This window comes from Rhea pennata, chromosome 16, assembly GCF_028389875.1.
Source record: "Rhea pennata isolate bPtePen1 chromosome 16, bPtePen1.pri, whole genome shotgun sequence".
Classification (NCBI taxonomy): Eukaryota; Metazoa; Chordata; class Aves; order Rheiformes; family Rheidae; genus Rhea; species Rhea pennata.
Genome location: NC_084678.1, coordinates 14,979,902 through 15,004,293, shown reverse-complemented (window position 1 = coordinate 15,004,293; position 24,392 = coordinate 14,979,902). Strand labels below are relative to the sequence as shown.

General features: G+C 52.5%; 1 protein-coding gene across 2 annotated transcripts; it reads left to right on the top strand.

Moving 5' to 3' along the window:
- The first annotated feature begins 201 nt into the window (after nt 1-201).
- GATA5 (GATA binding protein 5) lies at nt 202-14,652 on the top strand. Of its 2 annotated transcripts, none has more exons than XM_062588946.1 (7): nt 202-468; nt 1,230-1,853; nt 4,359-4,525; nt 10,546-10,671; nt 11,525-11,612; nt 12,081-12,205; nt 13,881-14,652. In XM_062588946.1, exons 2-7 carry the CDS (start codon nt 1,334-1,336, stop codon nt 14,034-14,036), a joined length of 1,182 nt encoding a protein of 393 aa, XP_062444930.1. In that variant the 5' UTR covers nt 202-468; nt 1,230-1,333; the 3' UTR covers nt 14,037-14,652. The 2 variants fall into 2 exon arrangements, with proteins under 2 accessions (XP_062444930.1, XP_062444931.1); XM_062588947.1 differs by lacking the exon at nt 202-468 and adding an exon at nt 872-944.
- Nucleotides 14,653-24,392: the final 9,740 nt, after the last annotated feature.

Below are 24,392 nucleotides of genomic sequence, written 5' to 3'. Positions count from 1 at the left end.
CGGGGCGGGGGGGGGCACCCTCCAGGGCCGCATCCTGCCCCCGGCTCCGCGGCGCCGCGCCGGGGGCGAGTCGGCGGGGCTTATCCCGTCCCCCCTGGTCGGGAGGCACCCAATCCTCGCCGGGCCCGGGGCTACCCCGCCGGCCGTCACGTGGGCCGGGCCGCACCGGGGCCCGCCGTAAAGAGCCGCCGCCGCCGCCGCCGCCGCCACTTCCCCGCCGAGAGCCGCCGGGGACGCACCCGCCCCACGGGAGACGGCGGCGGCGAGGGGAGGGCCCGGGGGAGGGCAGCACCCAGCCCCTCTCTGCCTCGGCGCTGTTTTCTTTTCCAAGCCCCCCTCCCCCGTAAACTTTCTTTATTCTTTTTTTATTCTTCCTTTTTTTTTTTTTCCTGGAATTTCCCTGGATGGTCTGAATCCAGCTTCATGCCAACCCGGCCATGCCCGGCTCCGCTCCTGGCCCGCTGCGAGGTAAGTACCAGCCTGCGAAAAGTCCCGGAGAAACGGGGGCTGGGGGGGGGGGGGGGTCGGGGTTTCGCGACTCGATCTCCCCTTTTAACGGCGAGGGATCCGTCCGCACGGGGAGGCCGCGTTTGAGCTATTTTGCTTCTTCATCCGAAAACAGCAGCACTGGCAGCCGGGTCTCCCGGGTCCTCCGGGGGGGGACCCTGCCCGCGGCCGCTGCCCCGGGAGCCAGGCGCCGCCCCCCGCCGCGGCCCGGGCCCCGCGGGGCCGCGTCGGTGCGCTGCGGCCCGATGCCTTCTCGCCACGCAAGGCCCCGATGCGCGCTCCAGGACCGGGGCTCAAAAACAAACAAACAAAAAAAAAGGAAGGAAGAAAGTTGTTTTGATTTCTTTCTTTCTTTCTTTCCTTCTTTCTTTCTTTTTTTCTTTTCTTACCCTCGGAAATGCCAAAGCGGCTCCGGGCGGGAGCGAGCCGGTGCCCAGGTGCGTGTCTCCCCATTTCCAGGGAGGTTATTTCCCGCTGTGACTCGGCCACTGCTCTCGGGCCAGCGCCGCGTTTTACCCCTTTCCCTCGCCTTGAGATCGATTTGATCGGAGGAAAGTTTAAAGGGGCGGGGAGGGGGGGGGGGGGCTAAAAACTCCGCTTGAAGCAGGAAAGCCGCGGTCTCCCGGCGGGCTCGGAGGCCGCGGGCGGCCAAGGCCCGCAGCCCCCGCCGGCAGGTGCGGGCTCCGGCGCTCACGGCCGCCGCCCTCCGCTCTCCCCTGCAGGCGCCTCCGAGTGAGCCCCGGGGCAACATCTGGGCGCAGCTGGCGGGGCGCCGCGCCGCCCTCCCCGCCGGGCCCTGAGCCGCCGCCGCCGCCGAGGACGGACCATGTATCAGGGCCTGGCCCTCGCCCCCAACCATGGCCAGTCGGCTTATTCCCACGACTCCGGCAACTTCCTGCACTCGTCGGCCGCCTCGCCCGTCTACGTGCCCACCACGCGGGTGCCCTCGGTGCTCCAGACGCTGCCCTACCTGCAAAGCTGCGAGCCGCACCAGAGCCACCTCGGCAACCCCCCGGGCTGGGCGCAGAGCGGCGGCGAGCCCGCCGCCTTCAACGCCGGCAGCCCCCACCCGCCGTCGGGCTTCTCCTACCCGCACAGCCCGCCGGGCAGCAGCCCCCCGGGCCGCGACGGCGCCTACCAGGGGCCCCTGCTGCTGGGCGGCGGGGGCCGGGAGCAGTACGGCAACGCCTTGGTGCGCTCGGTCAACGGATCCTACTCCAGCCCCTACCCCGCCTACGTGACCCCCGAGATACCTCCCTCCTGGACGGCTGGACACTTTGAGAGCAGCGTCCTGCACAGCCTGCAGACGAGGCAGGCGGCCTTGCCCGGCCGCAGATCCACCTTCGGTAGGTCGCCGCCGCCCCTCCCCGCGGCGTCGGGGCTGCGCGCCGTCTGCGCCGCGCCGCGCGGCCGCGGGAAGCGTCGCGGGTGGGCTTTGGGGGCAGCCCCGCTTTCGGGGCGCTGGCGAGGCGGAGATGCGGGGAGAGCACGGGGCAGGGCGGCGGAAACACCGCCGGCGGCCCGCAGTGGGAGCCGCAATAATTCTCGCTGCCCCCGCCGGCTTTTTGGTGGCCCGATCCTGGGGAGAGCAGCGGGTTTCGGCCCCGTTTCCATCCCCGGGACGCTCTAGAAATAAGGGGAAGGAGAGGAAAGTTTTTATCCAGGGAAGGAAAGACGGTCCGAAGCTAATGGCAAGCTGGCCCTGGACAGAGCCGGGGGGGTGCTACACGAAGGGCAAAGAACACCTTTCAAAGGAGAGCAATTCCCCCGGAGGACAGGGGAACCGAGGCTGTTCAACCCCTTCCCCCCCGTGATATCTCCTTCCCACAATATCGACTTTGTGCCTGTGCTTCAATACTTACCCTTATGTTTAAATTAGCAGGGCAGATTTATAGCTCCCTCCCTTTTAAGTAATTTATTGTGGTAAATTAGTTTATATTTGAACAGACTCTCGGTCTCCTAATTCGCCTTCGCCCAAACAGGTCCCCAGCTGCATCAGTCTGCGGCCTTTGGAGAGACAGTGAAACGCAGTCAGGCGTTGAACAATAAAACCCACTTCAATTCGTTTCCATCCACACCGGAGAGTCCTTTTAAATCAAGTCCCGAGAAAACTTTGTTTGCTCGGATCTTGATTTAAAGGATCTCCGTGTGCATGGTTTATAACCCCGGGGTATTTCACCATCCTTCTCCGGTGGTGGTTTGAAAAGTCCTTTAAAAGCCACTTCAAGATCTCAGCCGTGTTATCATCTTTACTGCGGTGAACCGAATTATCTTATCTTTATCCTAAGAACAAAGTAAACCAGGGAAGCGGCCCCCTCCCCAGCAAGCGCGGTCCGCGGCCGCGCTGCCTCCCCGCTGCCCGCGCCGGAGGTGCCGGGAGCGGCTGCTCCCCGGGATTTTCCCTTTGTCTTGGAAAAGCCGTTTCCTCCTTCCCCCAGGTCCGTGGGATCGGGTGGATTAAACTGTGCCATGTCGGGGCTGCTACGGGCAAAAATTCGTTGTGCAGAAAAGAGCCCCGCCGGGGCACTGCGCCGGTCCTGCCGAGGGTGGTGACCGCGCAGAAACTGTTGTTTTTTGCACCTTGAATTAGATGTTTTGGTATCCAGAATGCAGAACTCCGTTATCCCTGAAGTTTATTTTTGTTCTTAAATAATGTAAACCGCTCTTAAGTAGCGTAAACTATTCTTTTTCATTTAGTGAAATATTGCGATTTTTCCTTTCCTTTTTTTTTGTTTTTTACTTTTGTTCATTTTCTCATCTTTCCCCCCTTTATTTTTTCTTTTTCTTTTTTTTCTTTCCGTTGGATCATTTTTAATACTTTTGAAGGTGCAAAAGCAAGAAAGAAAATAGTTTTTTTTTTTTTTTTTTTTGAAGAAAATAATGTTCCAGAAGGAGGAAGCTATTTCAAAAAAAAAAAAAAAAAAAAGAGAGAGAGAGAGAGAGAGAGAAAGAGAGACAGACAGACAGACAGACAGACAGAAAGAAGGAGGGGGGAAAGGACGAGTCTTTAAATCGAGGGGTTGCTGGGTTTGGCTCCGAGCTGCCCGTTTGCGCCGCAGCCGAGCTCCGGGCAGGGCCGAGCTGCAAACGCTGCTCGGGCGCGGGCGGCTCCGCTGGTTCCTCCCGGGGTTTGGGGGGCGGAGAAAAAGAAAAGCCCGAAAGAGCCTCGCTAATGGGGAGTTTGGGGCGACGGAAAAACCCCGCGGAGGGGGGTAAGGAGATGGGGGGGGGGGGGTATAAAACGCGCCGCGCCGCTTGCGCGTGTGCGCAGGGGCGAACCGCTGGCGGCGGCGGGCCGGGGCGCGCCCCGCGCTCGGCTCCGCGCCCCCCCCCGCGCCCCGCGGCGTGATTGATGCGGCGGCCCGCGGCGCCCCGCCGGAGCCCGTCCCCAGCCTGGCCGTCGCCAGCCGGCAGCCCCCAGCGCGCCGTGATGGAAATCAGGGAAGTTTCCCCCCACCTCGCCCCCCCCGCCTTATCATCCTGCAATAACACCGAGGCGCTGTTTTATTTTCACAGCCGGGGCCGGGGGTGCGACACGCTCGCTTTCCAGGAGCCCCCGCGCCGGGTGGGCTCCCCACGCGCCCCCGTCCCCACGGGACCCCGGCTGCGCTCAGCCCTCAGCGGTCTTTTGGCCGGGGCATTCTTCTTTCTTTAAGCAAAATATTAAAAAGAAAGTTGGGCCAAGGGGGAAGATGAATAGTTTCGTCGCTCAGCACGGGACGCGCTTTGCAGGGGGGCGGCAGCCTCCCATGGGGCCGGGATTCCGGCGGCGGCAGGGTCCGCGCGTCCCGGCGGCCCTGTGCGCCGGGGCCGGCTCCTGACCGAGGCGGCGTGGTGGATCTGTCCTGCAGAGTACCTGGAGGAGTTCCCCGGCGACGGCAGGGAGTGCGTGAACTGCGGGGCCATGTCCACGCCGCTCTGGAGGAAGGACGGCACCGGCCACTACCTGTGCAACGCCTGCGGGCTCTACCACAAAATGAACGGCATCAACCGGCCGCTGAAGCCACAGAAGAGGCTGGTAAGAAGGGGACCCCCCCCCCCCCCCGCAAGGGATCTTGTGCTCAACCCCCGGGTGCAAGGGCCTGGAGCTTGGGGATGGCTAAGGGCAGGATCCGCGCAGCCATCGCGCCCCGGGGGATGCCCGCGGTGCCGGGCTCCGGGTGCCTGCAGCGGGGCCAGGACGGATCCGCTGTGCGACCCCTCTGCAGGCAGAATCAGTCCTGCCGCACGTAAAAAGCCACCGAAACCACCTTGTTGCGGTTCCTCACCGGCTTGGGTCAGGAGGAGCGGAGTGAAGCCGAGCAGGGGATTGCGTCCGACACGGCTGATCCGCAGCCCGGAGATGGGCAGACAGGGACCGGAGGGGTCCCGGGGCGGCGCGGAGAGGATGGGACCCAGCCGAGCCAAGGGGGCCGGGGGCGCAGGGGCGAGCAGGGCTCTGCTGGCTTCTCCCAGCTCCGTTCTTGCGGTGGACAGGCTCCTTTTCTATTATTATTTCCTATCTTTTCGTGCAGACACACATGCTCTAGGCAGAGCAGTTGGATAAGAGACAGGGACCAACCCTGAGTTGGCTCAGGCAGGTTTGTGGGAGCAGGATGAGACCCAGTGACCGTGCTTGAAAACCCCTGTGCATCTGCCAGGGCTCCCGCGGGGCGGCTCGGGGCTCGTTAGCTCCCGGTTTCTCTGCAGGTTAACGCATTAATTCTCCCACAACATGGCTTGGGCTTCCTCCAATTGGGATTGCATCGTGAGAGAGGAAAGGCGCGTACTTTATTTGTACAGTCGTTTTGGGATGTTTAAATTTGGTGGTAACAGTTTTGCTTTCAGAGCCTGTCAGCAGCAGCAGTCATTGCAAACAGGATGTTTGTCTCGGAGCTAGCGCTGGGGAACAGCTGGGAGCTCCAACGGGCTTCGCTCCGGCTGCATTCGGGCATTTGTTTTTTGTCGCAAAACAAATTATTAGCAATAATCCAAGAGTGGCAATTTTCTGGTTAATAAAGCCATACAAATAATTGGGGATAGAGCAAAATGTTTCATTCTGCTTCTGATACCGTAAATGTAACTCTGTATTTACCAAATGCAATGAGCAGTGAGTGGCTCTGTGGGAAAACCTACTTTTGTTCTGCTCTGTAATGACATCAAAACGGATGCATTTCTGCGAAACATTTTGCATTACCTGGTAGAATTTACCTGTGTTATCAGAATGTTTCTGATCTCCTTTAATGTAATTAAATCTGCATCCCAGCATCAGATTCTGATCTCTGCTGAGCTGCAAATCTCGGAGTTACGTTGCTGTTTTTTTGGAGCAAGTACGATCTGTGTAGTGAAAGATCTGTGGAAAACGTTTAAATCTAAGTCTGTGTTTTGGCGTACAACCGGCATCAAAACATGACGCTAGATGCATTTCGAGGGCTTTTTCGACAGCTTTTCCAAAAAGGAATTGAGGCAGATAGGTCACGCTGTTATTAAGTGCTTTATTCAGGCGCGCGGGAGGGGAGCCGACCCTCCGGCTGCCCGCTCCGGCTGCGCCGAAGCTGTCGGCAGCAGCGCTGCCTGCGCCGCGGCGAGCCCGGCGCGGCACCCGACAGCGCCCGGGGACCCGGCCCTGGGGGGTCACCGTGGACCCCTGCCTGCTCATCCGTCACTGCCGTGGCGACATCCATGTTTTTCAGCAATCCATTTTCTGCTGGAGAATGGTCGTGCGGAGGATTAAGATATTTCGCAGGGATGAGCAAATCTTGTTGGGAATTATCAAAGCACTTTCAACCTTTTTATTGGTTTGACTGTTACGAAGTACAAGAATGATAAAGCCCGAATGGAAGAGTGAGTTCTTGTTGAAGGAGATTTGGTTTTATAGGAAAGAAAAGGGGCTGCAATTTTGACTTTCCATCCTGATTTTGGAACAAAACATTTCAAAATCTTGGATTTTCCCAAGGGGTTTGAAATCCTGTTTTGCAACAAGTCCTGCCCTGTCAGAGGAAGGGGGACCTACCGACGATGGTCGGGGGGGCGTCAAGCGTATGCTGCACGGTGCCGTCCCTGCGGAGAGCTCGGGGATTCCCTCCTCTGCTCGGGGCCTGGCTGCAGGGGCTGGGACAGGACCTCCGCTCCAAGGTCCACCTTCACCCGCAGGTGGGCCGCAGCTTACAGCTGCAGGATCCCCTCTGCTCGTGCTAGCTAAGATCTGCTGTTTTCTTTTTTTGGAAAAAAATACACTTAGTCCCCTGATAATTTGGAGGAGTAATTCCTCTGGTGCCCCAGAGCAAATCCACCACGGGGGAAGCTGCTTGTGTCCCTCTGGTTTCAGATACTTCTTTCTCCAAACGGCTTGCACTGTGTGGGATGTTTTCCATGCAGCATTGCCACATAATCTCACCCGCACCTTTTGGGTGGGAGCAGCGCAGTGAACGCAGTGAGACATCGCTGCTCAAGGCACACAACTGGCCATTGAAATAGGCTGTTTCACAATGGCATGAAATACAGACACAGGGAGGAAGAAATGGTTGCTTTTGTCCTTTACATTATGAACTTTGCTCTGTAACTGGATACTGCTTTGCAAGTTATCCCAACTTTCGTTTTTTCACATTTTTTTTTCCACACATTGCTTTGTAAAAACAAAAGTGCCGTGTGTCTTGCACTGGCGAATGCAAAATGGCCCGTATGATACTGCAGGAGTGACCTGCGCAGCCCGGTAGCAAGCGGCCCACTTGTGCGTGGGAGGAGGGGGCTGGCACGAGTAGTATAATTGCCAGTTCTTTTTGTTTCTTTTTCTGGGATAAGGCTACATCCTCTATGTAGCAGGGTCAGCCGTTTTGCTACTGACCGAATCTGAATGCAAAGCCCTGCGGTTTCCAGCAGAAAGGAATCATCTTAGAGAAAAATGGGAGCAGCATGTTATTTTAGGCAAAACCTTCTCTATCCAAAGTTTCGTGGTGCGTTTCACCAGGCGATACCGTAGACCCAGTCCTAAAAGGCAGATCACCTTTACCATCCAAGAGCAACTCCTGAAGCTGGATGGCTTCGCTCGTGGGCATGAAACTCTGTTAATGCAGCAGCGTTTTAGGCCCAGAGCTGCATCGCGCGGTGCAGCATAGGAGGGGCCGATGCAGCGGTTGTCATACGGTCAGCAATCTCCACACAGTGCTGGGTAGAAGGACAAATTGGAGGCAAGTTTTGCAGTGGGCTCAGTAGGTTTTTTCCAGTTTGTCCTTTTTTTTTTTTTTTTTTTTTACAGTTTGCAAGATTTAGTGTTTTTGGTGCCACTTCTGCTGGGAGTGGGCACAGGATTGATCATCATCTGGTGCAAACTGGTAGGAATCTAGTGTGGTAGGTGCAATGTCTACTGGGTGTCGCTTAGTTTTCCCATTGCTGTCAGTTCCTGCAGTTCACTGTTCCTCTGAGGTGCAGTTTTGCCCAGAACCAGGCCTGCAAAGGTGAATCTCAGATGATGCAGGTGTGTTTTGCTGGGCTCTGAGCCTCCCGCTCAGAGCTATCTGCTTTGGGGAGGTGAGGCAACGTGCCATAGTGGCTCACTAAACTCGAGCATCTCAGTACGCTTTGCTGCAGCCTCTTTTCTATCAAAACCAGCTCCGTCTCTGGCAAGGGGGGGGCAAAGAAGCATTGATTAAGTCTTCTTGGAGTTGAGATGCTGCTTTTTTTTTTTTTTTTCCCATGAAACCCCCAAGGTTGCACTTCCACTTTGGAGAAGGTGGTGAAGCAAAGTCTCTGCTGGCTTTGAGCTCCCGCAGAGGGATCTGTCCCACCAGCTCTGAATTTCTTGGGCTCTCCTAGCAGCACTAACACACATTTGGTTCAGTGTGCACCAACTGCTGATCCCTCAACCTTAGCAGCAGCAGCTGGCTGCCCAGCGTGGTCCGTGAAGAGTTTTTGTTTGAGTGTATGCTGCATTTGTATAAATAAACACCGGAGCACAATGTTGAAGTCAACAACTTCTTAGACAAGGTCAGGACGCTACAAAGGCAGGCCGGGTGGAGGCTGGCAGAAATGCACTTGCTTTTAGGGGATCTGCTGGGAAACCAGCAGTAACGTATTGTATCCTCGTCCTTCAGTGAGCAAGAGTAGCCTTGACTATCTCTTTCTCGCTAAATTGGCAAGCTGTCCTGCAGCGGCTGGGTCTCGGAGGGCTGCAAGGTTTAAGCCAAGCTGGTTTGTCCTCAAGGTGGGTTTCTGGGCTCCTTGGCTCCCTGCAAGAGCACAGAGGACGAAGCGTGGGCGGGCGGTGCCGCGCAGCGCGAGGACGGCTTGGGCAGGGCGGGCGCTGACCTTGGGCTGCCAGCGGTGCCGGCTTAGTCCCACCTCGGCTGCAGGGGCCACGTGAAATAGGGGATAGGGCGTCCCTCCCTCCCTGGGGCCTGTGGGCAACCAGAAATCTTGGGGCTTTCCAAAGGGCTCTGCGTTGGCCTCCCTCCACTCCCAGGCGAGGACGGGTCTCCCCGGGCCCTCGCTGGGCATGGCCAGCCCAGGGCTGAGCGCTCCCAAATTCCCCCTCTGCCGCAGAGGGAGCCGCGCCGGGGCCGGGACCAGGGGCTGCAGGCTGCAGGGCTCCTTCCCGAGGAAGCAGAGGGAGGTGCCGAGCGGCCCACGGGGCTGGGGCTGTGCTGGCGGCGGGGGCGAACGGCGTGGCCTCTGCAGCTGAGACGCCTGGAGACAGCTCCGCAGCCGATTCGGGATCTCGCTGGGACACCACGTCCCGTATAGGGACGAGGATCGCCAAGGAGGCTGTGTACTCCTCTGTACCAGGCTCGTCAGCTTGCACCTCGGTGTATTATTTTTGTCTGGTTATTTCTCGAAAGATAAATAATTTCTGAAGCGATGCAATTATTTGCAAATTGTTGCTGAAACCGCTTTGCTTAGCAACCGGTGACTCAAAGCTTGGACATGTCCCCTCTGTCTTTTGAAACTCGGCGCTGATCCTTATTTGACTGCTAACCTTGTAAAAACATTTCGTTTTTATTCCTACTCAACCCACCTCATTCATCATGCTGCTTTGTCAGAATATCAAGCAATAATGAAAAAAATGGCATTCTCCATTGCCTGCATTACCTAGTGTCTGTCTTTGAGAGGAATCAAAGTGATTTTTCTCAAGGCTGAAGAACATATTCAAACACCCAAAGGTGGAGATTCTGTGATATTACTTATGTCACCACCATCTTCATACCTGCTTAAGTCTCTTATTAAAATAGTTTGAATGCCTAACGCTAGGACACATTCAAATGAAATGCCTGCTGAATTGATAGGTCTGTATATGGACACTTCTGCACTTCCCAGCAGCGCAGAGCGCAGTGTCAGAGCCGAGGCCGCTGCTTCTGCCAGAATATGAAAATATTTCCCTTTTGGAGAAGGAAAATATTAATGTTTCATTAAAACGTCCATTAGTGTGTCAGTCAGCAATCACTGCTCCCACAAAACATGTAATTAATTAATGTTTACAAGGTGTTTCAGCAGTCTGTAAGAGAACAGGATTATGTGCGAGACGTGCAATTAATAACCTTTCTTGTCACATCAGACTGGGCCAGTTCAGTTCAGTTTGGTTCTGCTCCGTTCAGCCAATTGATTCCAGTTGTCTTAAAACAGAGATTAATTGGGATGTTATTAACTTCAGTGGCAGTTTGGAGTGCAGAAAAGCAGAGCAATTCACTTAAAGCAACAGCAGTTTTCTGCAGTGGTCATAATGCGCGCTTAAAGGCTGGCTGGTATTTTCATAAACTCTCCATCTCACTGGAAAGTGCTCTGGGTTATGAGTTACGGTTATTTGGAGCAGATTTGCTGAAAGTTTGTGAAATGGGTTGGAAGGATATTTGCCAGGTTTATCAAGCTCAATAAAAAAACAGTTGCAAATTGGAGTGATCTCACTTGAATGCTATTTCTTTGATCTGAATTTGGCTATCTTATGTATTTGACATTTTCCAGGAAATCATTGTAATCAGAGGCTTTATTCCTGTTTGAAGGGGAACGTCCCGATTTGTCATTTCTGTGTGCGCCTTCACGCGGGTTTGGTGTGTTTGCTTGTTTTTGCAGTCCTCGTCCAGACGTGCTGGCCTATGTTGCACTAACTGCCACACCACCAACACCACCCTCTGGAGGAGGAACGCCGAGGGGGAGCCCGTCTGCAACGCCTGCGGGCTCTACATGAAGCTCCACGGGGTAAGGGGCGCGCTGGCAGCAGGACGGGCCCGTGCTGAGTGTGTCTAAAATATATCTAAATTGGGCTCGACAGAGCTGCAACCAGACCCAACCCCATCTCCTGGAACAGTTAAATCACTCTACTTAGGTCATCCAAACAAGATTAAAGGGGGGGACTGGAACACTCTCAGGAAGGTACCTGAATAGAGAAGAGATTTCTGGCTCTGCATGGCTCTTATTTAGGTGATTTACCAGGTTGCGCCAGTAAAAAAAAAATAATAATAATAATAAAAAAAAAAAATAACAGGCTCCAGGAGCTGGAGGCTGAAACTGCTCAGACCTGGACTGGAGATAAAGTGCGTATTTCTACTAGATGTGGTAATTCAGCATGTGTGAAGGATGCCAAGGAGCCTGCATGGAGGTTGGCTGATAACATTTCTCCCCAGAGCATGGGAACTACCAGTAACATGTCCATGAGCCAAAGAGGAGACTTCATCTTTCCCTGCAGGAAAAGATCCCTTTACGCTCCTACCATAAAGGTTAAAGTCCCTTTATCCCATGACTGTTGACCATTCGCTCCAAGCCACGCAGGCTGTCACTGTAATTTAATAGGACCCTGTCATAAAGGTCGCTAATAAATCAGGAAAAGGAAAATAGGAAATAAAGGAAACAGCAAAATTTGTGGGAAGCCTTAGCTGTTAGCCTTATACATCTTCCAGCCAAGGCCTGTTGCGGAGAAAAATAGCACTTAGTGAAGGACAAGGACTTTAGGTGCGTTGTGTGAGCTACAGCGTGTAAATAGGAAAGCAACACACATGTGGGAAGGATCTGAGTAAAACACAGTATTAATGATTCCAAACTTTGGGGTGTCAAGGTACCACGACCTCTGGCCATGAAAAAGGAAAGCATCCAGACAAGGAAAAGGAAGCCTAAAAACATCACCAAAGGCAAAACCTCAACAGGTAAAGTGCTTTTATTATCATCACTGGGGCCTGGAGCAGATGTAAAGCTTGGGTGGGAAAAGCTGCTGGGTGGGAAAGTTCCCGGATTCCTACTCCCACTACATTTCCATGTGCTGTGGGCAACCACTTGCGTGGATCTGCGTGGCTAGGATGTACAGGGTAAAGGCAAGCAACAGGGTCGAGGGGAAGTTAGTATGATGCATTCAACATTGCTCCTCCAGCCAGTGTAAAGACCGGCACTGCCAGGCTGTGAAAGGCTTCCCCTCCTCCTCCTCTTCCTCCTCCTCTTCCTCCTTCAGCAACACCTTGGCAGCCAGATACAGGCCCTTACCCCGAGGGAGCTGGGGGGGAGTAAGAAAACAGTCTAGTCACACCGTGAGATGTGATGGCAGCCGTTAAAATACAAATTTCCTCAAGAACATATTTTTTCCTGTGTTGCTTCATCGCCCTGTAACAATTATCTTCCAGGGTCTACGACTTCGGCCACTAACTCCCCTTCTTCCATTACCAACTCAGACAGCACGGTCACTTTAAAGTCAGAGCCCAGTGCGACCTCGCAGTACCCTGGACAAACCATCGTGTCCGTCTCCCAGGTAAGCCCAGGAGGCAGCGTGTTGCTTGCCGGCGCAGAGTGCCCCACACCCCTCTGTAGTTGCTGGCCCAGCTGGGCTTGATGAAGCTGAGCAATTTGTTGCGCCACTGACACTGCAAATTTATAGCTAGATCCTCCCATCCGCCTCCTTAGCCTGTCTTCTCCACCGGCACACCTTTTGCTTACGAATAGTTAAAAGCCTGGGCTCAAAGTGCAGCTGGAGAGATCACTGAGGCAACATGACCACTTTGGTCTTGTGCAGGTGTGCAGCAAAGTTCACAAATGTTGCAAGTCCCCTCGAAAGGGACTGAGACCCCGGGACACCCCAGCAGTCCCTCGGAAGGAGGCTCCAGAGCAAGGTTTGCCGAGATGAGCTCACCAGGGCAGCTCACCAGCTGCTCAGACCTGGAGCTGAAGGTCCTGGAAAGCCAGGGAGTCCCAGCTCCAGGGCGGCCTGCCTGATGGACTGCCTTGAAGCTAGTGCGAGCCAAGACGTTGTGAACCTGGAAAGGCTCCAGGCTATCGGCTCCCCATCAGCTTCCTCGTCGTGCAGCCGGGGAGCTGGGAAGGCTGATCTCTGCTGCAGCCTCCAGCAAAGCTGCTGTAGGGCCCATCCACTGGGGAGCCGGCTTGGCGTGCAGCTGGGTTTGGTTCTGATCTCCTGCCACCACACGCCAAGGGTACGCAATCAAATCCTTGCAGTTACGGCCCTGTTGATCCAGTGGGACTGGCCCTAGCTGGAAACTTCCCTAATTCCAGAGAATGGGCTCACTGGGTATATGTTATCTGCTCTTTGCAGTCCTGAGGTGCTCAGCACTCACAGAGCGGTAACACTGTCTAGAGACCACTGATCGTGTGGCCATACTTTTGCCTCGCGGATTTGTTTGGAGGGGTTGCTATTTTACCTTTGTGGTGGAAAAAGTGACTCTAAATCAACCCATCGATCAAAATTTTGTGACCCTGCATTATCTTTATGTTGGGTCTAACCAGACCCCTCAATCTGAACATGCTTGCATGGAGGGGAAGTTCAGCTTCAGATCCAAAACTCTTGGCTTAGTGCCATCTTGACTTTATGGGAGAGAGTTTTTGGCTGAAACTGATAAATCTGATTTGTGCTGTGCTCTTAAAAGATACACATGTGCCTAGAGACCGCTGAACTGGACATGTTCCGTCAATAAATAATTGGAGACAGGCAGTGTGACGCCTTCTCCCCGATTGCTCCTCATGCTCCCTGGCCTGGGGATGGAGCACCCTCTGCGTAGGCACAGGGTCCTTGAGCGTGCAGAATTAGTGTCAGGGCTCTTCCACCATATTCACAATCCGTTGTGTTCCTACCCCTACGTCACGACAAGCGTGCTCAGAGTCCTTTGGCTAATAAACGGCTTCCAGGAATGGGCTTATCCCGTTAATCCTGGATAAGATGGCAGGAAAGTCGATGTAAATTCCAGCAGCTCGCAGTTTAGGAGAGTTAGGCGCCCACCTGCCCATCTGACCTCGACGAAAAGCGACGCCCTTAGCGCCCCGTGAAAACCCCTGCCTTACGCGAGAGGGGATCGCTGGAGCGAGACGAAACCCGCCCTCGGCTTTCCCGTCTCGTAACCGCGCCGGCTCAGCCCCGCGCGGAAAACCTCGGCCCGCGGCTCTGTCGTCACCTTCTCGTCCCGCCGCCCCCGCAGGCGCCCAGCCAGTCGGAGGACGCGCTGGCCGGCGGCCACGCCGAGTTCAAGTTCGAAGCGGAGGATTACGCCTTCTCGCCCGGCGCCGTGGCGCAGCCGGCGGGGCTGAGCGTGCCCCTCCGGCAGGACTCCTGGTGCGCGCTGGCTCTCGCCTAGGAGCCCGCCGGCCCCCGGAAGGCTTCGGACCAAGGGCGATGACGTCCCCGCGGGCGGACGCGGCGCTTCGGGGCCGGGCGGGCAGCACGGGCCGCTGCGGAAGGACAGATTTCTCGCAGGGGGACGGGCGCGGAAAGCGCCGGCCGGGCACGGCCGAGCTTGCCGGGCCGCGGCACTGGCTTCCCAGGAAGCTTTTCCTCGGCCAGAGGGACCCGGAGCTGCCTCCCCGAAGCAGGAGAGCGGGGGACGCTTCTGTTTGCACGAGGAAAGCCTCCGTCCTCCTGAGATGAAACCAAGAAATAAATGCATCCCAGAATCTATGTTTATTCGCGGTGATTTCTCCCTCCTATGACTCCTCTGTGTGCAATTTATTCCACTTTCCAATAAAGACTGTAATAACGTGGCATCAAATAACTTAATTTTATTAAAATGTAAACTGTGTGGCCTCCTTTATGTTTTATTGGCCACAGCAGGAAAAAAAAAAACTGTTGTTTTTAAACATTTACTGTTTTATATTAGAAACTATCATCTCAATAGAGTGTTAGCTTCTGAAGCGCTCAGTGTATCGACGCTGAGCTGGTGAGTCATACATAAAATAAACATGCTGCTCTTCCCATTCCAGCTCCAAACAAAGATATTTTTTATTATTATTATTTTAGGCTAACCACAGGACAAAAAAAAAAAATTGGTGAAAACCTCCCAATAATAAAAGAATAGCATTTTCTTTTCTTTGATATTTTCTGATTGTTCTCAATATTGCCAGCTCCAAACTCCAGAAAATCAATCCCCAAAGAGTTAGGAGACCAGTTGAGAGATCTGAGAGGCTGGAGGAAAAATGGATTTTGAGGTCTGATTTGCATCCTGTTTTCAGGATGTTTCAAATGGGGAACGTCCAGCTTTTCAGCCACACAGGGAAGAAAAGCCTTTTTATTTTATTTTATCTATTTGTTTATTTATTTATTTTAATGGATGCTCAGGAGAGGTTCCTCTACTAGAGCTGAGCTCGCTCGGGCCGGGGCCGCTGCGGGCTGCGCGGTGCCCGGGCGCCGGGGCGACGAGAGGACCGCTCCGAGCTGGGCAGGCGGGTGGGAAGCAAAGCGGGAGCAAGGTCACAAGGCGGCTTTGGAGGCCCGCTTTATTTGTTATTTCTAAATAAAACCCCGGCCGAGCTGGGCGGCTATTTATGGCCAGGAAGCTGTCAAGTAATAGTTCCTTAATATAGACGTCGACCTGTCTAGGGCTTCCTGGGGCAACTCTTCCTCTTGTCAGCAGAGACGGATCGCTCGATTTTTATTATAAACAGCAGGCTGAGGATGATCGGGGAGAGCGAAGGGCGGCATCGTGTCGCGGCTCGTCCGAGAGGCAGGACGGCGCTTTCCCACCCCGGCTCCTCGGCAGAGGGAGGGCGGATGCTGCGAGTGCGGGGGCGCGTCGGGGCCGTCCGCGCCGGCCCCCCGTCGCCTGTGCGGCAGAGGGTTCGCGCCCGCCTTTCCGCAAAGCCCTGCGGCGGTGACTCTCTTCGGAGAGGTTGCGTTAACATCTCAGAGCACCTCGAGCTGCGGGACGGGCACGCTTTCCCGGGGGGGGGGGGGGGATGCAAACGCCGCCGCGGCCGGTCCCTCTGCCCGTCCGTGCCGCTCCCGGCGTCGGCAGAGCCTGTTTGCACGGCTGGGCTCTCGCTAGGGCTCCGCGTCCCTGACGTTTGTTTTTCCACTCTTTTGCCTGCCAATATCCGGCGCAGGGCAAGGCGGAGCTGATAACGCAGCAGCGCGGTGCCCGCGGGCCTCGCGCGCCCTGGGCCGCCTCCCTCCGCCGCCTTTCACCAGCTGCACCGCTCGAGTCGAAACATCCGTGACGGTCCCTTCCCCAGCCCCGCACGGGCCATTCGCCCCAAATTTCCTTGAATGTTCAGCCGTCCTCCCGGGCTTTCCCAGTGGCGTCGGCACCACCGGTGGCCCCGGCCCAGGTGGCGGCACCAAGGACGGGGCTCACCACCTCCTCGGCACTTTGCCTCTCGACGCCTCTGCCGCAGGGACTCGCTCCGTTCCTCCCCGGAGCAGGATGCGGCCCTCGGCGCTGGGCTTCAGCGCAGCGGAGCCCAGTCGCCGCTGGGGTGAGCGGGGTTACGCCGGCCCCGATTCTGGCCCAAACTGCGCCGCTGAGATTCGAGAAGGTGGGCGACGGGGCCTCGCCTCCGGCAAGCTCCGGGTGTCCGAGGCGGAGGCGGCGGGAAAGCCCCAGGCGCAGCCCGAGCGCCGCCGAGGCCGTTCCAGCGCGGGGGCGAGGGGTCCTCGCTTTCCCGTCGGCGTGACCCCGAGGCGGGGAGCTGGTCCACAGGCCATCGAGAAGACCCAAACAACGCCAGGCGGTTGACGCCAGTGGCTCCAGGGATTTTATTTATGGCCTGTTGGCAAGCGTCGCCTGCGAGCCGGGCTACCCGGGGCCGGGCGGCTGACGAGAGGAGGCACAGCGACAAGGAGCGAAAGCGTCGGGACGGGGATCATTTTTCCTCCCTGCTCCTTCCCTGCCCTTACCGGATGGCATCTTCCACAGATGCATTTCCAAGGCAGGCTTCTATTTCTTTCCCCCCCCCTAAAATCTTTGTAAACCCCCTCGGTGCTCTCCCTGCTTCACCCAGGCCTGGGGGATATTTGCTCTCCTTTGACTCTGGTGGCCTGTGGACAACTATTATCTTTACTGTTGGTGCACGGCTGCCTCAGAGCTATCAATTGCCTTTGATCAAAGGTCACCTGCCCAGATGGTTTTACAACACGACTACAATGATCTCTTCCATGTTGCACTTTATACTGATGCCACGGTGATTTCTACCAAGTCAGCAACCGAGTAATGAAGCACTTGAGCCTGTAAACACATGTTGTTCTTGTTTATGGTCATATTAATAGCACAATAAAATCACTGCTAACCCGAGCTGTTGTTTTCCCAAAAAGAAAGTTTGTTTCTTTTTTATTTCCACACGGAAGAGGACAGTTGCGGTTTGATTTCTGCTCGGAGCCCTGAAGCCCCAGACTCTCTAATGGGGTGTCGCTGGTGCAGCGGACCACCGAGAGACGTTGCTGTTTCCGCTCTGCAGCTGGGCCGCAAACCAGGCTCTGCCTGAAGCACTGCTCAGCTCGCTGCTGTGTTTGACTTAGCTTGCTCTTCCTCTGCTCCAGCTTTAGGGATCACCGCAAGGTCAGCCTCGCCAGGTGTATGTGTGCACAGCAGGCAGTGGTCAGGGTGATTTTTGCCAGCTGAGGAGCTTGCCCAGCACCGCTATAAGAAGACGGGAGCAGAGAAGTTTCTCTTCTTGGTCCTAGTGCTTGCTGATTTTATGTATTTGGCTTTTTAGGGTAACACCTGGTTCTAAGAAGCTCTTCCTGGGACCTGGTGGAAGTGAGATTATGAGCCAGGTGTGTTAGTGTATGACTTGAAGTGGGTTCAGGTTTCTGTAGCTGGTTTTGGATGGCTCTGGAGACGCTTTATGGTGCAGAGAGGTAAATTCACTGTCACTTCTTGCTTTCATCTTCCTTTCGGCTGCTCACCTGGGGTCTCAATACAGCCTGAGTATTTTCTGTGTTCTCTTTTTTCCTGCTAATACTAAGCAGGATAGGTGGATAGGTGACTAAATATTATCTGTTCATTGCTGTTCTTTGTGGTTTGAGACAAGCAAACTTTTTGTCAGAAATGAATTGGGATTTTTTTGCGGGGGATGTTAAGTTCTTGCTGTGCTTCTGAGAAGCAAGCTTAATAAATGGTGTGTGGCTCACACCAGGGTGGCGGGGCCTGGGAAGTGATGCCAAGCCAGGGCTGCCCTCACCTTGGGGCGCAGGGGCAGGTGATGGGGGGCTGCTGAGGTGCGTCAACAGGCTCAGCCTTGGTGCTGTGCTGGTGGAGCCAGCTCAGGAGCTGCAGGGGTTTTGCCAGGGGCTTGTGCTTTCAGCCATGGGTTTTGTCTGCGCTTGGGTCTGAGACACTGCTCCAAAACCAGCAAGGAATTGTGGATATTAACTCTTAATAGGACTCTGCCTCCTGGGATATTTCAACCTCTTCTGCACTGTTGGCCTTTCTCTCCAAAACTGGTAGGGCCTAACACTTCTCTTGGCTTGCACCAAGGCAGGGGTGTGCGGGATGGGTCTGTCAGGCCACCAGCACTGCTGGGATTTCTATGCAGAGCATCATCCTTCCTGTTGGCCAACCTGAGGCTTCACCACATGCTCCTCACTTCCAGTGAGAGCAGTGTTTATCAACCCCAATGCTGCCTGCAGGTTAACTGCAACCTGCCTCTCGTTTTCTGCAAATCCAGGCCCTAAGGCTGTCCCAAACCCTGTTGGGTCTCTGGTCTCCTAGCTCTCTGCTCCTTTCTGATGCTTTTATTAATCAGCTGGTTACCTATGAGTCAGGATAAACGACTGGTGTTGCTTTCTAAGTCACTGGGCTGCTGAATTTAAGCGTCAGAGTTATTTACTCCAGCAGCAGCTAAACCAAAGCCGAATATTCAATCTCGCCATTGTATGCGCAGAGAAGAAAGCAAACAGCATTGTTCCTTTCATCCCGTCCCAGGGCTTCTTGCAGGAGGCTTTGTGGCAGGTCCTTGGAGGGAGGTGGTGTCCCCAGGAACCTCTCCAGTTCAGCACAAATTTACATTGAATTGCCCAAAAGCTAATGAGGAGTGCTAACACCTTTTGCAAAGGGCTTTTATTTCAAGGAAGCTCCTCCTCAAGGGGAATGTTTGCTACAAATAGTACATACAAAAAGGCTCTTTCTAAAGAGCCTATATCCTATGTCTTTTCTGAAAATCCAGGAACTCAGACTTCAGTGAAACTCCTGCACAAGAGTGACCTCACCACAGTTAAAATGCCACAGACAGTGTGAATTGAAAGTGATGGCCTCTTGTACGCTCAAACTTGGCAAAAATCAGGTTTATTCACAGTGCTCTAATATCACTGGGTGTGTTATTTTTTAAGTTATCCGTGTGTTCTTGCAAGCCTTTTTTAAAGTCAGTAAGAAATCCATTGGTGTTGGAATCTAAAGAAAGATAATATAACATGCATTTTCATAACATTAAATGTGGCCAGAAGCAGACCTTGACTGTTTAATTATTTGAGAATTTGTCTGAGGTGCCTGAAGGGCCAGTTTCTCAGCTGGTGCAAAGTAACAGTGCTGCATCTTTCTCCAAAATAAATCTCTAACCTTGTTACCAGGATGCAGTTTACAGTTCCTGATGATCTAGAAGAAAACAGGAAAGGAGCAAATTTCTAAATAAAATAGTAGAGTCTGCCTTGACTAGGGTGAAAAACTAGTTGCTTCGTGCCTACAAAAGCTTGGGGAGCACTAATCTCAGTGACAAGTGAAACACAAAAGTGTACTTGCGGGAAAGGATGACTAGAAAACGTGAGGTGCCTTTCCTTTCTCCGTCTAAATCAAGCAAAGCGGCTCAAAAAGAAAGCACTGGTGGAAATTCTGTCCCTTGTCCTAGTCTTTCACCTGTGCTTATACTTCGCCCTGCCACGGGGCAGGGGGAGAGGGCTAGCCCTCCTCTGCGGGACAGCCTGAGATATCGAACGGGAGCCAGGAGAGGCAGGTGGGAAGCGGAGCGGGACCCTGAGGTTACTGTTATTTCGGGTGTTGGTATCATTCGTCCCATCTGCTCGCTCTCTGCTTGCAATAAAAATGAACGGCTCCGGCTCACGAAGGGAATGGAAACGACAGGCATTTAGCCACAGGAGCCCGCTGTGACATCTGACTAGAGCCGGGCTTAAGCGCCTTTAAGTGATACGGCCTTACGGAGCAGGGGTAGGAAAATGCTAACGGAGAAACGACCCCCTCCGTGCGAGAGCAGAAGGGCTAAGGTGAGTGGCAAGGTGGAATCCGCAATGTTAATCATTTACCCCGAGTGCGATGGGGGCTATAATAGACACCACGTGTGTGTATAGGGAGCTGCAAGCGTAAACATTAAATAGGGAAACCAGTGCTCAAAGGGCACCATAAAGCGGCCTTTGGGGGAGGCAGTTTATTCAGATCCACCTTTGTTTGCTTTGGGGGAGAGCAGCCGCCCGCTGACGCGGGGCCGGCGTGGACAGGGAGTGTAGGTGCTGCGCTGCTTGTAGCCAGATCGTGGGGTGAACACCACCCCTGAGCCTGACCTTTGCGTCTTCCCTCCCCAATTAATAACTATGCACCAAACGGGAGTGGAGGGTTTCCGCACTGGGCTATTGGTAATTGTGAGCATTCAGGAGAAACAACAGCATTCCTCTTAGCCTTGCTGCACAAATCACCTGGAAAGGTTTAAGCTTATTCTTTCTGCTGTCCTACAGCATTCAAACCATTATATCATCACTGATATAATATATTCTATCCGTATACAATAGTGTGAGTATAACGAAGCAGGAGCCTTGCTATGGGCTTGACTGGGTATTGGGAAGTGGCTGAAAGTGTTACTATTGCCTTCCTTTTGCTGGATAGTGATAGACATGGCTTTGGCTGCAAGAAAGAGCTGACTGCCTGGACAGCTCTTCTGCATTTAACCCCTAGAACGGGTCAGAGCAAACACCACGTGTCTGCTGGCCAAACAACAGAATCTTGGTGGCTTCATGTATCCCAGGCACAGGTCATTTACTAGTGGACTGTTTTGGAGCCAGATTACATCTGAATCTGGAAGCTTCCAGCTGTTGTTCTTCCATAACTAAATTCATCCCAGCCACCAGCAGCCCAAGCCTCACTGTCTCTAGCTGGGGTTGCTGACTGCAGGGATGTTTTAACTCATGCCTCAAACTGGTGCGTTCTCCAGGAGCAACTCTGTCCAATGCTTTGGGATGCCAGAAGGATCTTGCAGAGTCCTGCAAGAGACTGCAGAAAGCCTATGAAAAGACATTGTCACAAGGAGGAAAGGGAAAGGGATGCTGTTCCTGGACCTGTTTCTCTCATGGTGCATTCCAGAGCTTGCTCCTAAATTCAGCCTTGCATTTTCACAAGAGGCCTATCAGTGTGAGTCCTGGCTGAGCCATCTGCTCCACAGACAGGGTGAACACACCTGCGGTGTGCACTGTTCCCAGGACATCTCCAGAGCACTGAAAAGCTACAGAGCTTCTCTTGAAGGAGGCTCAGGACCCAGCAGAGCTGGCTCCGGAAGTCTCCATCTCTGCAGAAGTCTCATCAGCATTCCTCCATCAGGCTTTGCTCTGCGGCCAGCAGACGTTGGTAGTGGCTTGAGCTTTGCTTTTAAACCATGGAGCTTTGCCTCATATTAAAACATGATTAGAAAGCATTTTGCAATTTAAAATATTAATAGAGAACTCATTTCTGAGCAGCAAGTTTTAATAAGTGCTCCATCTTGGGTGGACTCTGCCCTGAGGTTATTGATTTTGACATTGAGGCTTGCATTTTTCTTCATCCAAAGATGCAGAATTCTAAATTCTAATTCTTCACCTAAAGAAGCAGTTGAGGTGCTTCTGTTCCCATAGTGTGTCAGCTTTTGGATAGCCCATGGCTCCCATGCTTCAGAGCCAGCTTTACCTTTGCAGAGTTAATGGCAATAAACCTGTTGTTGGGGACTGGTTCTTCCTGCCCCACATCTGCCCCATCACCTTAAAGTCTTATGCTTGAGAAAGCTTAAATATAGTTGTGTATATTGACTTTTTTTCTTCAACTTTTTGAAGTCTGTGGTTGCTCTGAAATGAAGATACCTCTTGGCTTTTCCTTCTCTGTCTTGCTTTTCCTTTCTGGTTTGGTTCTTGCATCACCAATCATTTTAGTTGCAGCAGTGTCAGTGGGGCTTGTAATGTAACCACAAAAATCGGCTACATCTGGAGCATGCTACGCAAGGTCACAGGGGACAATTTCTTTTGTTTTTTTTTTAAGTCAGTCTGAATAATTGGCAACCAAGCCTTCTTGTATGTGCAGGAGGTGAAAGCCAAAAATAAAAACTACTGCAGCATCCGTGTTCTCCAGTTAAAGTTGTTCTTTGCTTTTATAACTAAATTCAGTTTTGCTCTTTTTCAAAGAAAAGCAGGCTAGGGAGCATTCATAATTACTGGGAAATTGCATGGATAAAATAGTCTACTTATCTCTTCATCAGAAACCAAATCTAAACAAAACCAGATTCTGATCTGAGATTTATAAGTTTTTAACTCTGTTTTCCTGTGCTTCTGAATTTCCCACTGAGATCTAAAACTTGAGGCAAGAAAATATCAAGAGGCACTCTTACAGCCTCTTAGTCCTACCCCAACTAGGAAATTTGGGGATTTCCTCAGAAGGGCTCTTGTGAGACTGACATGCTTTTTATCACTGATGCCTTTTTCTGAGGTACGCATCTGAGCTGCAGAAAACACCACAAATGTTTAGGTTATTTTCCACACTGAGTCAGCTGCCTGAAAGTGTTGAAATTCATTAAGCGTGCTGCATTCCTGTTAATTACCAGCTTTGGTCTAAACTCCAGCCAACTCTGAGTATATCCTCAGATTGGTGCTTATCTCGTGAGCTTCCTGAGTCTGCAGAATTGAATGAAAATCTCACCAGGAAAAGTGGTTTGTTTTGCTTTTAGTTTGTTTTGCAAGAAAGCTGAGAGTTTCCCTTCCTGGCAGGTCTGAGTGACCACAGAAAAGCTGAGATGTTCCAACACTAGATACAGATTTGGCAGTTGGATGCAGGGCTGTAAAACAGGTTGGGTATTCAGTATAACTGGATTCTTGTTTAAAAAGTCAAATTTGATGGTCTCGGATAAGATCTGTAAGAAATCCACAAATGATAAACAGCTTGGGATGAAAATGAGCATCAACATTTCAGCTAAGTCTCTTCAGCATTATAACTTAGATGAGTTATATTGAGTGCTGCTGAGTATGAATGTAAAAATACACAGAAACCCAAAGACAACAAGGATGTTTAGTAAATCTAAGCCATGAAACAGTGGAGAAACTTCTATCCTTTACAGGCTTTCAGACTGGTTCCTCCCCAACCACTCTTTATTCTACAGTGATGGAGCCACCTCCCAGAGACATCCTCATGTAGATGGTGTCATCTGTCATGTTCTTGTTTTATTGGTGATGGAGCTGAGACATGACTAGGCCAAGCAGCTTGCCCAAGGTCCAACAGCAGGGTGATGACAAATGAATATTCATCTAAGTTTTGTGCAATCTGAGTAAAAATGATCTAAAAAGTAGAGTTTGAATTGTTAGAGAAATGCAGATGTGCTTCAGTGGGGATCTCAGTGCAATTCAGAAGTTATCCAAGGGGTATGGGATAATTCCATCACTCCAGTTGATGGATTCACATCTCTAAGCCTGTCAAGCAGGCCTTGATCATCCCCAGAGGTGTCAGGCAGTCCTTCCTGGCCTTAAATCTGAAGCCAAATTCCCCCAGGACCTCTACTCTTCTGAAGAGCTTCCGGATGATGGGATCAGTGTACCTTTTTTAAAGATCAGTAGGGTATTTATATCACAAAGGTGATGTCCAGATGAAGACCTCATCTGTACATATAACTCTTAATGTACCCTCTGTAAAGACAGATGTGTAGGAAATTAAACTATTCCCTATTTGATGGGCTTCCTGTCTCCTGCACAGTGCTTTCTTCCCAAAAATCATTTCAGGATAGAAGGCAACAAAGGTCCTCCATTCCATAACCAAAAAGAATGGGATGGGGATGGGAGAAAGATGGACTAAATTTGGAAAACACTTAACAAAATTGCCTTAATTTAACAACAGCTTTTATTAGATTGCACTTGTCCAGTGAGATTAATGGATGTTTTCCTTTGAAACTCTGGGAGTCTTTCCTAGACACTGGGAATAAGTAGGCTCCTTCAAATGTTCTGCTTCCTACAGGATTTACTGATGAAAGATTTAATACAATTCAGCACAAACATTTTAACCTTTCAATCTAAAATGTTGAATTCAACCGTTTCCTGAATGTGCATAATTTAAAGGCTTGTGTTTTCCTGTGTCATGCTCTCTGAAGCATTTTATGTCGCCTTGCTCCCATTGACTCTTTTAAGAAAACACTGTGTAAGTATACAGTCACTTTCAGATAACTCAGATGTTTACTTTATGAATGAAGGAGGAAATTGAATACTCAAATAAAGTTATGCATCTAAGTGCCAGAAGCTAACAGCCCTCTTAAATTTGCTTGTCTTCTTGAAAGAGCCTTTAAATACAATTTATGATGTAAAGAGCCTTTCCACGGTGCCGAGCAGCGTCTCCGTGGTCTCTGTTATAAATTGATGCTCTCGGCGGTCTCGCACAGGACTCCTGCTGAAGTCCTGGGCAGGGATGCTTGCAGGGCAGGGACAAGCGTTGTGCCTGTGGGAGCTCAGGCAGGTTGTGCTGTCTTCCCTTCAGGAGGGCTTGTGTGTAACCCCTTGATCTTGT

Excerpts from the sequence above, each read along its gene's own strand:
- GATA5 (XM_062588946.1), top strand. The coding sequence starts at position 1,334 with ATGTATCAGGGCCTGGCCCTCGCCCCCAACCATGGCCAGTCGGCTTAT. Across the intron at positions 11,613-12,080 it reads CAAAGGCAAAACCTCAACAG|GGTCTACGACTTCGGCCACT; the intron begins GTAAAGTGCTTT and ends ATTATCTTCCAG. Across the intron at positions 12,206-13,880 it reads CCATCGTGTCCGTCTCCCAG|GCGCCCAGCCAGTCGGAGGA; the intron begins GTAAGCCCAGGA and ends CCGCCCCCGCAG.